The 11,846-nt window shown below is 43.8% G+C and overlaps 1 protein-coding gene across 1 annotated transcript in view; it reads right to left on the bottom strand.

Annotated features, from left to right (window-relative positions):
• The window catches only part of LOC104627351 (sorbin and SH3 domain-containing protein 1-like), a gene marked incomplete at its 5' end in the record, with an annotated part of 48,882 nt that overhangs the window by 8,432 nt on the left and 28,604 nt on the right, over nucleotides 1–11,846 (bottom strand). Inside the window, 8 exons of the mRNA XM_010295539.1 lie at nucleotides 386–502; nucleotides 1,828–2,556; nucleotides 4,459–4,653; nucleotides 6,288–6,413; nucleotides 6,521–6,635; nucleotides 8,340–8,386; nucleotides 9,825–9,992; nucleotides 11,554–11,639. Of these exons, the coding sequence (XP_010293841.1) occupies nucleotides 386–502; nucleotides 1,828–2,556; nucleotides 4,459–4,653; nucleotides 6,288–6,413; nucleotides 6,521–6,635; nucleotides 8,340–8,386; nucleotides 9,825–9,992; nucleotides 11,554–11,639 (1,583 nt within the window). The remainder of the gene's footprint in view (nucleotides 1–385; nucleotides 503–1,827; nucleotides 2,557–4,458; nucleotides 4,654–6,287; nucleotides 6,414–6,520; nucleotides 6,636–8,339; nucleotides 8,387–9,824; nucleotides 9,993–11,553; nucleotides 11,640–11,846) is intronic.

Genomic DNA, 11,846 nt, shown 5'->3' with positions numbered 1-11,846 from the left:
CTCCATCATGCCTGCTAACAAGGCCACCGATACTGCCTTATAATGCAACTGACCTGTAGGAACTCAAGGTCAGAACTAAGTAAGCCCTGGGTTTAATCCTTTGGAGGAACAGAAAATCAGCTCTTCAGCTGGTACAAACTGGCAGAAACCCAGACTTGAGCTATGCGGGCTTCCACCAGCTGAAGATTTTGCCCATACCTACCCTTCAGCACAGCCTGGAAGTAATTTTAAATTTTTTTTTTTTAAATAAAAATTCTGAATTAAGTGACAGGAGAAATATCTCACCTGTGGAATCAATGAATAGCTAAACAAGCATATGACAAAACAATGGCATGGCATGGAAACAAGTCTAAGTAATGGAAGAGTAATCGTCAAAGATGATTACCTGTGGCTTATTGACTCTGCGTGTAAGTCTGGGAGGTGGCTGTGTGGTGACAGTAGAGGAAGGGAGGGCAGAGGAAGAGAGAGGAGCAGATGAAGAGAATGCTTTTGAGTCTGCAGTCTTTTGAAGAAAAGAAAAGTTGGTCAGCTTGGCACACACTCTCTTATCACAATCACTGCTAGTGGTAAGAGCATCTACTATCCAGTAAATTTGATGCACACACAGCACACAGAACTCCATGCAAGGGCAAGTGCAGTTTCCAGTTGGTTTGTCTGAGCTGACCACCTCATTCTGTTTTAAACATGCAGATTATCCCTGTAAAAAATGCTACTAAAAATATATCCAGATGGTAAACAGCACAGTCTTTACACAGCTTTCAATACACTACTGGTTATGATTCAAGCAGAAATCAAACAATCTGTCATAAAATTTCCCAGTGTGAAATGTGTCATCTTTGAAACACTAGTTCCTCATTATCTAACATTTGCTAGATGGGATATGTCATGGAGGCTATCGCAGTGCATCCAAGACAGTATTTATGATGTTACGATTTTGAGCTCTCTTCCACTCTTACACAAGGTAGCATGGGGGTGCTGTAACGTATTTTGACTGGCTGTAGCCCACAACGGACTCCAAATCAGCTGAGAGCTGCAAAGTAAGGCAGCTCTCCTACATCAAAACTGGGGGTAGAAGCTATGTTGTAGAAGCTACAGGAGGGTTCCCCCATGTTCCTTCTCATTGTAACATACAGCTACATATAACTAAAAACTCTTGGGGAAAATATCACTAGGTCTAATTGTCATTTGTGGCTAGTCCCCTTCACATAATTTTGGAAATGTAACGGTTATAAATTCCACTCGATGCATAGATAACAATCAAGCTTCCCTGACTTAGTCACGTACATCGCAGACTAAGGTTCGCTAAACCACAGGCTCCAGGATCAACAGGGGACAGCCTTTGTGATTCTAGGAGCTAGGCTGATGTTTACAATGCTTTTCACTCCTTGGCTTTAGGAGGAACAAATAAATCCTATCACCAAAGATGATCCATTGCACAATGGAAAAACCTCTGAATAGGAAGGAATTGCCTGTATTCTACACAGTGAGGTATAAGGGCACGAGGCCCGTGTGATTCTTTCATCTGACACATCTTGTAACAGACAGTATTTGGGACAATCACTTCATTAGATGTGACCAACACAGTCAGTCCTGTGTTATTATCTATTCTAAAATAATTTTCACTACACTGCTCCTGAGTCCTCTTCTAAAACTTTTTGATCTGTTATCCAGTGAATGCCACTGGTAACCCCTGGAAGAAGGTCTTAGGATCATCAAAATGACATGTGGCAGCCACTGGCTCTGCCTGGCCAGCAGAGCAGCACAAACCTCAACACACCAGTTAAACCCAGGGATTCAGAGCAGCACACACACATGCAGGAGAAGTACCTTCTTTTCCCCGCTTTGAAACTTTCCCAGATCACCTCTCATCATGCCTCTTTTCTCTGTTTTACCTCCCTGCACAATAGCCATTAGCTCCTGACACAACTGGTTGTCCTCAGAGGAACCCACAGGTCTCTTTTCTGGGCTCACATGCATGTCTAGTTGGGATGGTTTCAGGCAGTGCTCAACAGAGATCTTGGGAACAGCATGAGCACCCTGCTCGGGGTTGCTGCTGCCCTCTCTAGTCTTCTGGAGCCAGGCTTGGCTGCCAGTGGTGTCACGCTGCTCTGCGAGGACGCTTTCGGGGCTCTGCACCGCCCAGCAAGGGGAGTTAGAGTAGCTCATGCTGGGAGAAGGGGAGCCAATAAACTTTTCTTCGCTTTGCGGAGCGGCCTGATCGAAACTGCGAGCGGAGGACTGAGGTCTGGATGAGTAAGAGGGCAACGGGGATTTAATGGACCTGGGAGTCGAGGAGCCAGAGAGATGAGAATGGTGGAGGCTGACCGAGGGGGAAGGGCTGGCTGCAGCAGAAGGCGAGAGATAGTCAGTGTGAGGGAGGGAGGCTTCAGGCGGAGGAGGCAATGGAGGAGTTATGGCAGGAGTGGTGCTAGGAGACACTCCCACAGTCAGAGCGATCCACTCAGATGTGACCGCCTGCACCTCTGGAGATAAGGCGCGGCGCGCAAAAGGCAAAGGCGGAGGAGTTGGTGTATGGAGCAGCTCAGAGCTGGGAGACTTGAAGGAGACAAAAGCAGGAGAGAAAAAGAAAGAAATGAACAAAATAATACTAAAGGAAAATACAAAATAAAAAATACAAAAGTAAAAGGAGAGAGAGTGAGTGTGGAGAGGAGCAGACTTGTGACCAAGCATGGTGCATAAGTTTTCCACAGACGGATGCACCATGTAGGAGAACATGCAGTCCACAGCTACTCCAACCATGGAGTCCAGTCTGTATCTGTGCAGCTAATACCCTTCTCCAGCTTTTGCCAGGATCTCAGACACAAAATGTCTTGTGGAAGACCTTACACTTCATACCATATGCCCTAAGTCCCTCAGGGAGCAGTTGAAGCCACCATCCATGACAGCAGCGTGCAACATTTGACTGGCCTGGCAGTAATAGCTGCGGCCCCATCAACTCAAACTATTGACTCAGTCAGAATTCACTGCTGCAATGAATTCTGACTTTATCCAACTCTAGCATGAGCAATGCCTGCTCCTCTAGAAACTTGCATTGCTGGAGCTGTGGAGGAGAAAGGAATCAAAAGCACCAGCTGTGGCTATTTGGTCTTTAGGTGATTAAAGCAGGTCCTATGTTTATAAAGGCAGAACACACAACCAAGTTCTGCCCTTAGCTATTACCACCAGCAATGTCAGTGAGGTCAGCTACATTAGCACTGATCAGAGCATTTCTCAGTCCTCTGCCAAGTTAGGCAAAAAAGTAAGGGAGAGAATTGATTTACTAGAGGATGAATCAAAAGAATAGCAAAGGAAGCCAAAAAAGGGTGGATACAATCCCTTCCATCAAAGGGAGAAGCTTGCAGAGAGCTGGTAGCAGACAGGCCACAGCTGTGGAGAGACTGCCAACCTCAAACAGAAAAGCTCAGCTGAGATCCACTTTGACAGGGAACCCCAAACAAACAAGTCTTTCCTCTTTAGACAGTGGCTAAGAATAAAAACACTCCTTTTAGGGAAGAGCCATAGCAGCCTTTCCCATCTGTCCTGTACTGTATATCCCTTCCTCCCAATTCCAATTCTCCATTTTTGTTCCTTGCAGCCTTGACCTCAGAATGACCTTGCTTTGGTCCTGCTGGTGAGAGGGGGATGCACCAGAACCTCATGGCCATGACCCAGACACGTATGCTGACCCTCAAGCATGAGCAATTGCAGAATGAGAGCAAACCAAAGGGATTTAGAGACTCACTGCCCCCCCGATATGTTTTCGATGGTAAACATTCTGGGATCCCCATACAATTACCTGCTGCCATTTTGATTTCTGGTTTGAACTGCAGTATGGTTCTGTATAGTGAATCTGATACTCACAAAAGATCCCAGACTGGCCTGCTCTCAAAACCCAAGTTCATTTAGCACCAATTTCAAATAATACAGGCTGCTCTCCTGACCCCATCTCCCAAAACCTTGGTCGTGACCTGGAACATTTAGGAGTAAGCATACAGCTTGATTCAAGCTGACTGGGATCAACATAATGACTCCTACAGACAATAACAGTCTGTGACACCCTTGCAATCGTCATAATAAAAAATTCACTCATCACAATGGAGGTCTGTAAAGTGTAAACACACACTCAGGAAGAGCTGGATCACCAATTCATTCCATCTCTGGCAGTGAAATTTATTCAGATAGCTGTGAACTGTAGCCTTTTCAACCTGGTCTGAATTCAAGCTACAGATCAGAGATGAAAAGCTGAGTCTCCAAATCCCCAAATGACCCGTTCATTTCTGGTAAATGAAACATCACCTTTTCCTGCAGTTGCAGCATACTGCAGGGAGCACAGGGCTTCTACTGCTCAAAACACTAGTCTTAGCTACAGCTTTTTTCAGCTACTTGCTTCTTGCACAGCAATGGCAACATCCCTCTGTTCTGCAAGATGCTGTAACTGGCTGCATCTAGTCCAAATACCTGTGGTGAAGCTGTCATGCTGCGGTTAGGGGACAGGGACATTGGTGGGTCAGGATAGTCGATGGCATTCTTGACCACTGGCCGTTTGAGCACCTCTACGTAAGTGACGGGGAAGATGCCTTGGCGATTGGTGCCAGAGATTTTTCCTTCATACCAGTTCTCATCCACTCGTCGAATCAACGTGATCCTTTCACCCTATGGGACGGAATAGTAATGTAGTCCTGACTTCAACATATTTCGTCATTCCAAAGCAGATTACATTTTTAATCTTGCTGCAGCTGACTTAAAACAATTGGTGGCCCTCAGCCTCCTCTATTTCCCAGTTATGGGGTCCTGACCCTAACCTCTGGGTGGGAATGATATTTTTCTGTTCAGAGAAGGAAGAAATGCAGAATTTCTGGTGCTGACTTGGGCTGTCTGCAGATTCAGTTATGCTCACTCAGTTATGCTCACATTTTCAAGACCCTACTTGCTAAATCCAGTTTAAAAAATGGCAAACAGCACTTTCAGGCTGACCATGAGACTCTCAGGGATATGAGGTGTACAGGGAGTATGCACAAGTCTGCAGTTCAAACTAGGTCTCTCTATGCTCTCTCCTATTTTTCTGACAACTGAAGTGACTTCCAGATCCTTAATATAAACTGCAAGCCCCACCTTCATGTATAATTAAAAGAGAAGACAGATGATCTAATCTGAGCATCAACACAGAAACATGGCTGAGATGGATAAATGCTGCTACTTAATCTAAATATGGCTGACTTTGCTCTGAACAGCCATTACACAACCCATTCTTATTCCTTTACTCTGCAGTCAGGTCTAGCCAGTCACTTCAATACCACAGAACCTTGCTTGCCTGTGCTCAATGATTTGGCGTGTAGTACGAAGGAGGGTGAACCCAGTTTCCTTCTTTTCTGCATTGCCATTCTCATGTGACTGCGTACATCTCCACTGGAGAGGATCACACTGGAAACAGGTCACCGAATATCTAATTTGCCTTGCAGGGCCAAACTTCCAACACTTGTGCTCAAATTATCTTCTCAGCTAGCCCTAAGAAAGCAGTTGGCACTTCCTGAGTTAGCCGACCAGCACCACTCTCACTGCAATGCACTACATAATGACTATGCAGTAAAAACATGGGGAATGAGAAGGAATTCTTCCAGAATATGGAGGCTGTCTTATTGGAGCTTTAATTTGGAAATTGCAAGTTAGTAGTGTGTCCTGGTTTCAGCCAGGATAGAGTTGTTTTTTTTTCACAGCAGTTAGCGTAAGGCTATGTTTTGGATTTGGGATGAGAAACTGTTGATAACGTGCTGATGTTTTGAGCTGTTGCTAAGTAGTCAAGGACAGTCCAGCTTCTCGTGCTGGCCTGCTAGCAAGGAGGCTGGGGGTGCTCGGGAAGCTGGGAGGGGACACAGCCAGGACAGCTGACCCAGGCTGGCCAAAGAGATATTCCCTACCGTATAATGTCATGCCCAGCACATAAACTGGAGTTAGCTGGGGGGTGGGAATCGCTGCTCGGGGAAGGGCTATCTATCACTGGGTGGTGAGCAATTGCTGTATCAGGCATCACTTGTTCTTGTACATTCCTTTGTCGGTATTATTATTGTTGTTAACATTATTGTTTCCTTCTCTCTTGCTGTCCTATTAAACTGTTTCTATCTCAACTCACGAGTTTTTTCCCAATTCTCTCCCCTGTTCCACTGGAGGAGGGGGGAGTGAGCGAGCAGCTGCATGGTGTTTAGTTGCCGGCTGGGGCTAAACCACGACATAGTGTTAGAAAATTTCATCATTTGCCTGGATTCAATTCATCAGCACAACAAAAGTCCTACCTTTCTGAAGGACATTTCCACTTGGGTATCCCCATTGAAGTTGAACTTAGCAACAGCATCTCCATATTCCAATACTTGCAATGGTGATGGCTTTTTGGGCTGAGCTTTCTCAGCTGGTGGGAGGAGCTAGAATGAACAAACAGAATCAAATATATCACAGACAAAAAGCCCATAAACTGGTCACTGGCAGAAAGGGAGGGGGCAAAGACGACACCTGCAAGGAAAGTAACTACCTCTATGTATGATCGTGGGAAGATGCCAACTCTGCCATGGTGTTCACCTTCATACCAGTTCTGGTCAATTTGCTTGTAAATGTAAACAATATCTCCTTTTTGCAGAGGAAGCTCCCTGTTAACAACACAAGCACTCCATCAGAACTTCACTGGAGAATAGACATGTTCTTTTTCTGTCCAGCAATCCCTAGGTACCAAGGTCTGCATCAGCCCTGTTGACACAAATCATGCTCCATCCAAAGTGAAAGCTTCATGTTGAGAATTACCCTGTTCATATCGTGATGTGCAGGAACTCTCTTGTTCTTTGGGCATCCTGTCAAAAAATCCGGCCTATGAGGGCCCTACTAACCATACACCCTCCAGCAGAAATGGGGTCAAACTCAAGCAAAAGATGCCACTGGTTGCTTTCCATGTTGGATGTAGTGAGCAGTGCTCAATTCCTGTTTTGAAACAGGTCATGTCATGAGTGCCATCCAAAGAGACACATGATTTTAATGTAAGCTAGTTTGCCAATTAGATGAACCGCCTCACACGCCAATGTTGATCCTGCAATGATTACATATCTGGTCAGCCTGTAGTTGTGCAACCACTGGCCTCAACTGGACTAACAATTGGGATTTCACTCTACAGTGCTAAAATTATTAATGTCTGCAGGTGGAGGAACTCCCACTGTGAGCAGCTTGTACTAGGCTCATAAACCTACTACTTGGGTCCCCACAGGAAAACAACCAACCTAGCCTTTCCTAACACAATTTTCACAAGCTCTCCTCTACTTTTGTCTGGCACCCTGGTATGCTCTGCTCAAGTGACACAACAGTTACTCCTTAATCTGCCTCAGTTTTATTACAGGTGCTGGGGAGACGCTGTGTAAATCATTACAAATCATCACCTACAGAACATATAACAAAATATTGCCAGGACATTAGCACCTGAGAAGGAAAACAGCAGGTCCTTCACTGAATTCTGTTCTTCTTTCTTCCCTCCCTAGCAATGTTAAAATTTCTCCATGTTCATGCAGAAGGAAAGGCCTTCCAGGCCTTCTCTTCACAGCAGCGTTCCCCAAAAAGAATGAGTAGTGCTGTGTGATTCACCCGAGGGACCACAACAGGGCTTGGAGGTATGACAATGCCATCAGAAACTTCTGCTGGTGTACCCACAGGTGCCAGGGGAGCAGTGACCACTCTGTACCCTTATAGATCCTGAATCAGGAAAACCCTGAGTCAAGGGCTCACCTACATCCTTAAAGCTAGGCATCTGTTTAAGTCCCTTGCTGACTTTGGGCTTTGCTTAGCACAGTAAAAAGGATGCTGCTGTTCTGCATATCTATGTTCTTCTGACCATCTGTATGGCAGATTTACAGAGTGAGTTACTGACTAACACAGTTCTTCCAGCTCCTAAATTGGAGCACAACCAGGGATGTTACACTGAGGAATCCTTTCTGTCTCCAGCAAAGGCAGCAACAGAAAGGTCTCACCCAGCCGTCCTGCTTACAAGGCGGGAAGAGGAACATCAGCAAGAGCACTCTCCCATGGCTCCATCCATCCTCAGAGCAGAATGCTCACTTGTTCCAGTAAAGAAGGTGGGTTTTCTCCAAAAATCACATAGGATACAGATGCACCTTTCTTAAAGGTCCTTTACAGGTTACAATCTGCAAGATTCATACTGATTTTCCCTGCTTTACTACGGACACCTTGCTCTGAGTTGCTGGAAAGGCACTCCCAAAACATGAATCCAATTGCACACCACTTCCTAAGTGCTGCATTCTAGGGGAAAAGGCAGAGGAAGAACACTCAAGGCAGTAGTAACAAACTGTACTCACTTCAGCGTCTGTGCTTTAAAGTCAAACTTGGCTCTAGCAGGTCTCATCTAGAGATCAAAAAAATCAACACGTTAAAAAAAAAAATTAGGTTTTCAACCCACTTCTGAGAAAAAGCACCCAAACCCTTCTATAGCTACCATTAGTCTGGGGAGGAAATTGAAAGCAGGTATTCTGCTACAAGCTTGTATGCAACTGACACTACAGTCCAAATATGCTGGATGGGTCTTTCCCACCAGGGCAAAAAGTGACAAGTTCTGGTGTAACAGTAATTAAAGGCTCTACAGGAAATGGATTTAACAGCAGTAAACTTTGAAATGTGACAAACCCTGTTGAATGAAACATGCTTCAGTAACTACAGTTACTGGGGCTCCAAGACCAAATTTCCCTTAACATGTGAATGGAAAAGCAAAATTTACTAGCTGGGAAAAACAACGGTAGGATTTTTTTGATGTGGTTCTTATTATTACCTGGCCCTGCTGAATCCTGCAATGTGACCCAAGTGCACTGTATAAATTGGTAGGAAAGAGACAAAGGTGAGGAGGAAATATGAATAAATTGAGTACATGTCTAAAAAAATGTATTTAGTGGCTATAAAGCCAAAGAGGACATTGACAGCAGCCCTAGGCTTTAACACTTTATTTACTTGGCTGATTTTCTAATGGCCACAAAATATTTAGACAATTTTAAAGTCATTTCAGTACTAGAACATAAAATAATTAGTCACATCCATGTGACACCAGAGCATCTGAAACTCCATAAACAAAGGGCAGACAAATCTACTCCGTCCATGTGGTGGCCATCTCACCCAGTGTCACGGTGCAGCACCTCTGGGGAAACAGAGCGGCTGCTAAGAGGCCCAGCAGCAATCCCTAAGGCAGGAAATGGCATTTGGCCAGGACACCTGGACTAGCATCCAGCCCTCGGGAAAAGTGCCTTGGGCTCCTGGGAAAACTGTTTACCTCCTTCTTTGCCTCTTTCAGAAAGACCGACCAGGTCGTAGGCAGTGAACATGCTGAGACTTCTTCCAATTGTTTCTAAAGGGCATTAAGCATCTTTCAAGAGGAGAAGAAACAATCTGTTTCTAAAAAACCCAACTATGAGAGAGTCACATGGCCAGGATCAACAAGACATGAAATTTCTAAGGGTAAGGCACAGACAAGAAGACAATGTAGCAATATGATGCAGAAGATGTAGAATGCCTTTGATTCACTAAAAGTAGCTGATATTTAAAGGCATGCATCACAGGTGTGCACCAGCAATTCTCAGCAGGCATGCTTTAACATATGCAGCTTGGTATAGAGATACCAATTAATTTACCAGGCACAAGAGTCAAAGCAGATCTAAATGAAGCCAGAATGGGAAAGGGGAAGGTGGAAAAAAAACAAACGACATTCTCTGAAGAGCTAATGTCGGCCTAAAGCACAACATTGTGAGAGGCAAATATTGCTTTGGGTCAAGCAGCAGACTGAGGTAACTAAAACAGACCTCTGACCCAGATTTCCTCTTTGCTGTATCGTCTATATTTAGGAGGTCCCCAAATCGCTCATTAGTGATAAACTGATGGTGCGTTGGAATAACCCCTGTGTGCCTTCTAGCTGCAATATCAGCTTCTTCTTGCTCACGTTTAAGCCGTCTCTGGTCCTCTAAAAGTTTCTGCCATAAAATTGCATAAAATGGGCAGTAAATCATCCAGTTAAGGGCATTTCAAAAGCTGCCATCAATGTGACTTAAATAAAATTTCTGAGGTCCCAGCAAATAGCTAGGATTTTACATTTCAACATAAAATACTGATCCTACTAACTACACGATACCCTTCCGTTTTGCAAGCACAGAAAGTACATCACCATTATGGCATAACAGAAATCCAGCTCATACAGAGGATCTGATCCAAAGCTGATGGAAGTCAATGAGGAGTTTTTCTAAGTTTTGGCCAGGTCCTGGGAGCTTCTAAGAAGATTGCCGATAATGCGGAGGGCTGATCCAAAGCCCCTTCCAACAAGGAGTTTCTCTCATTGACTTCCAAGAGACCTGAATCAGCTCCACAGGTAAGTTCTGAGGCATCAAACTCCCCTGAGCTTTGCAAGGAGCTTGGGAGAGTGCCTAACCACCTTCAGGTATCAGGTTCTCCCATGCTTCCTTTGGGCTCATGTAATACACTTTGTAAAATAAATAAACTCCATTTTGGAATTATTTTGGACTTCTGAAGCCTCTGGCACACTAACAGAAATGTGCATTCTTGAGTACTTGGGCAGAAGGATTCTTCCACCTTTTGGGACTGACTATAGGCTGAAGTTAGCTCTGTGCTAACTCATTTGAAGCCAGTAGGCTTTAGTGAATGAGAGTTTTGCTCTTACATAAGTTTTCATGCTGGGTTTTGGAAGTGGGAGGATTACTAACTGTTTCACAAGAGAAGACAGCAAAAATATATTTTTCACATAGGAATTAAGAGCAGGTTTCACCATATTTCAAAGCACACATAAACATTATTTTAACTCAAAAAGTCAACACTAAAAATAGAATATTTTTTTTTTCCCTCAGGCAGTGAAAATTAACAGCTTTCTGGAAAGCATTCATTTTATGTTGTCTTTAACTCAGCTTGAACACAATCAGTGCTGAAAATTTTATGTGGCTTTCCTACTATTTTGGCTTGTCCCAGTGTTGCCCAGCCATTTCGAAAACAACTGCTACATTCTCTCATCAACAACTTGAGACATCATAAAGAATTCTAGTTTGCACTGCAGGAAAACTTCACACTTAATGATAGCTTAAAATATCTTACATTCGCTGTCCAAAACCTGAGGACGCCCACAAGAAAAATACTGTTCTCACCAGTCTGATTAATACCAACTCAAGTGGCTTGCTTGGAGAACACTTATAGAATAACCATTTCATCCTTATCTGCAAGTACTGGGGTGTTGTACCACATCTCACATACATCTCCAACCTTTTTACATTCTTTAAAGCCCCCATACATAATTTCATACAATTGATAAGAACTCTCAGGTCCATTTTAAACAAAAGATAACCTGGACTACACATTACATCAGTGGCAGAGATAGTATTAAAATTAAAACATAATAGTTCCCGCTTGTTGCTCTAACTTGCAATATACATAGCCATGGACATAGAAACTGTCCTTATAGAAGAAATACAGCATTCAGCCTTATATGTAGACCTGTTACAACCATTATTAGGCCATAAAGGAGGACATTACCTCTTTATCATCATGCCGTCTACGGATAATTTCTTCTGGAGTTTCCATGTAATCAACTGGTGTAAAATGCCTTGGTGATTCTGAATCTACTTCGAAACAACATAAGGAAGTTAAAATACACATGGATTTATCTAACATAACCAGAAAGGAAAAGAATAGATGGTCTTCAACAATTTGTTTCCATTATGACAGTAAGGATTCTCAATTGCCATTGACCAAACTGCCAATCAGATGTTGGTCATTTATCCATTTTCATTTTTTTCCCTTTTGGGCTGTACTTGTAAACAAAGATC

The sequence above is a fragment of the Phaethon lepturus genome, unplaced genomic scaffold, assembly GCF_000687285.1.
Source record: "Phaethon lepturus isolate BGI_N335 unplaced genomic scaffold, ASM68728v1 scaffold631, whole genome shotgun sequence".
In the NCBI taxonomy this organism is placed as follows: domain Eukaryota; kingdom Metazoa; phylum Chordata; class Aves; order Phaethontiformes; family Phaethontidae; genus Phaethon; species Phaethon lepturus.
This window is presented reverse-complemented; position numbering and strand designations above follow the sequence as displayed.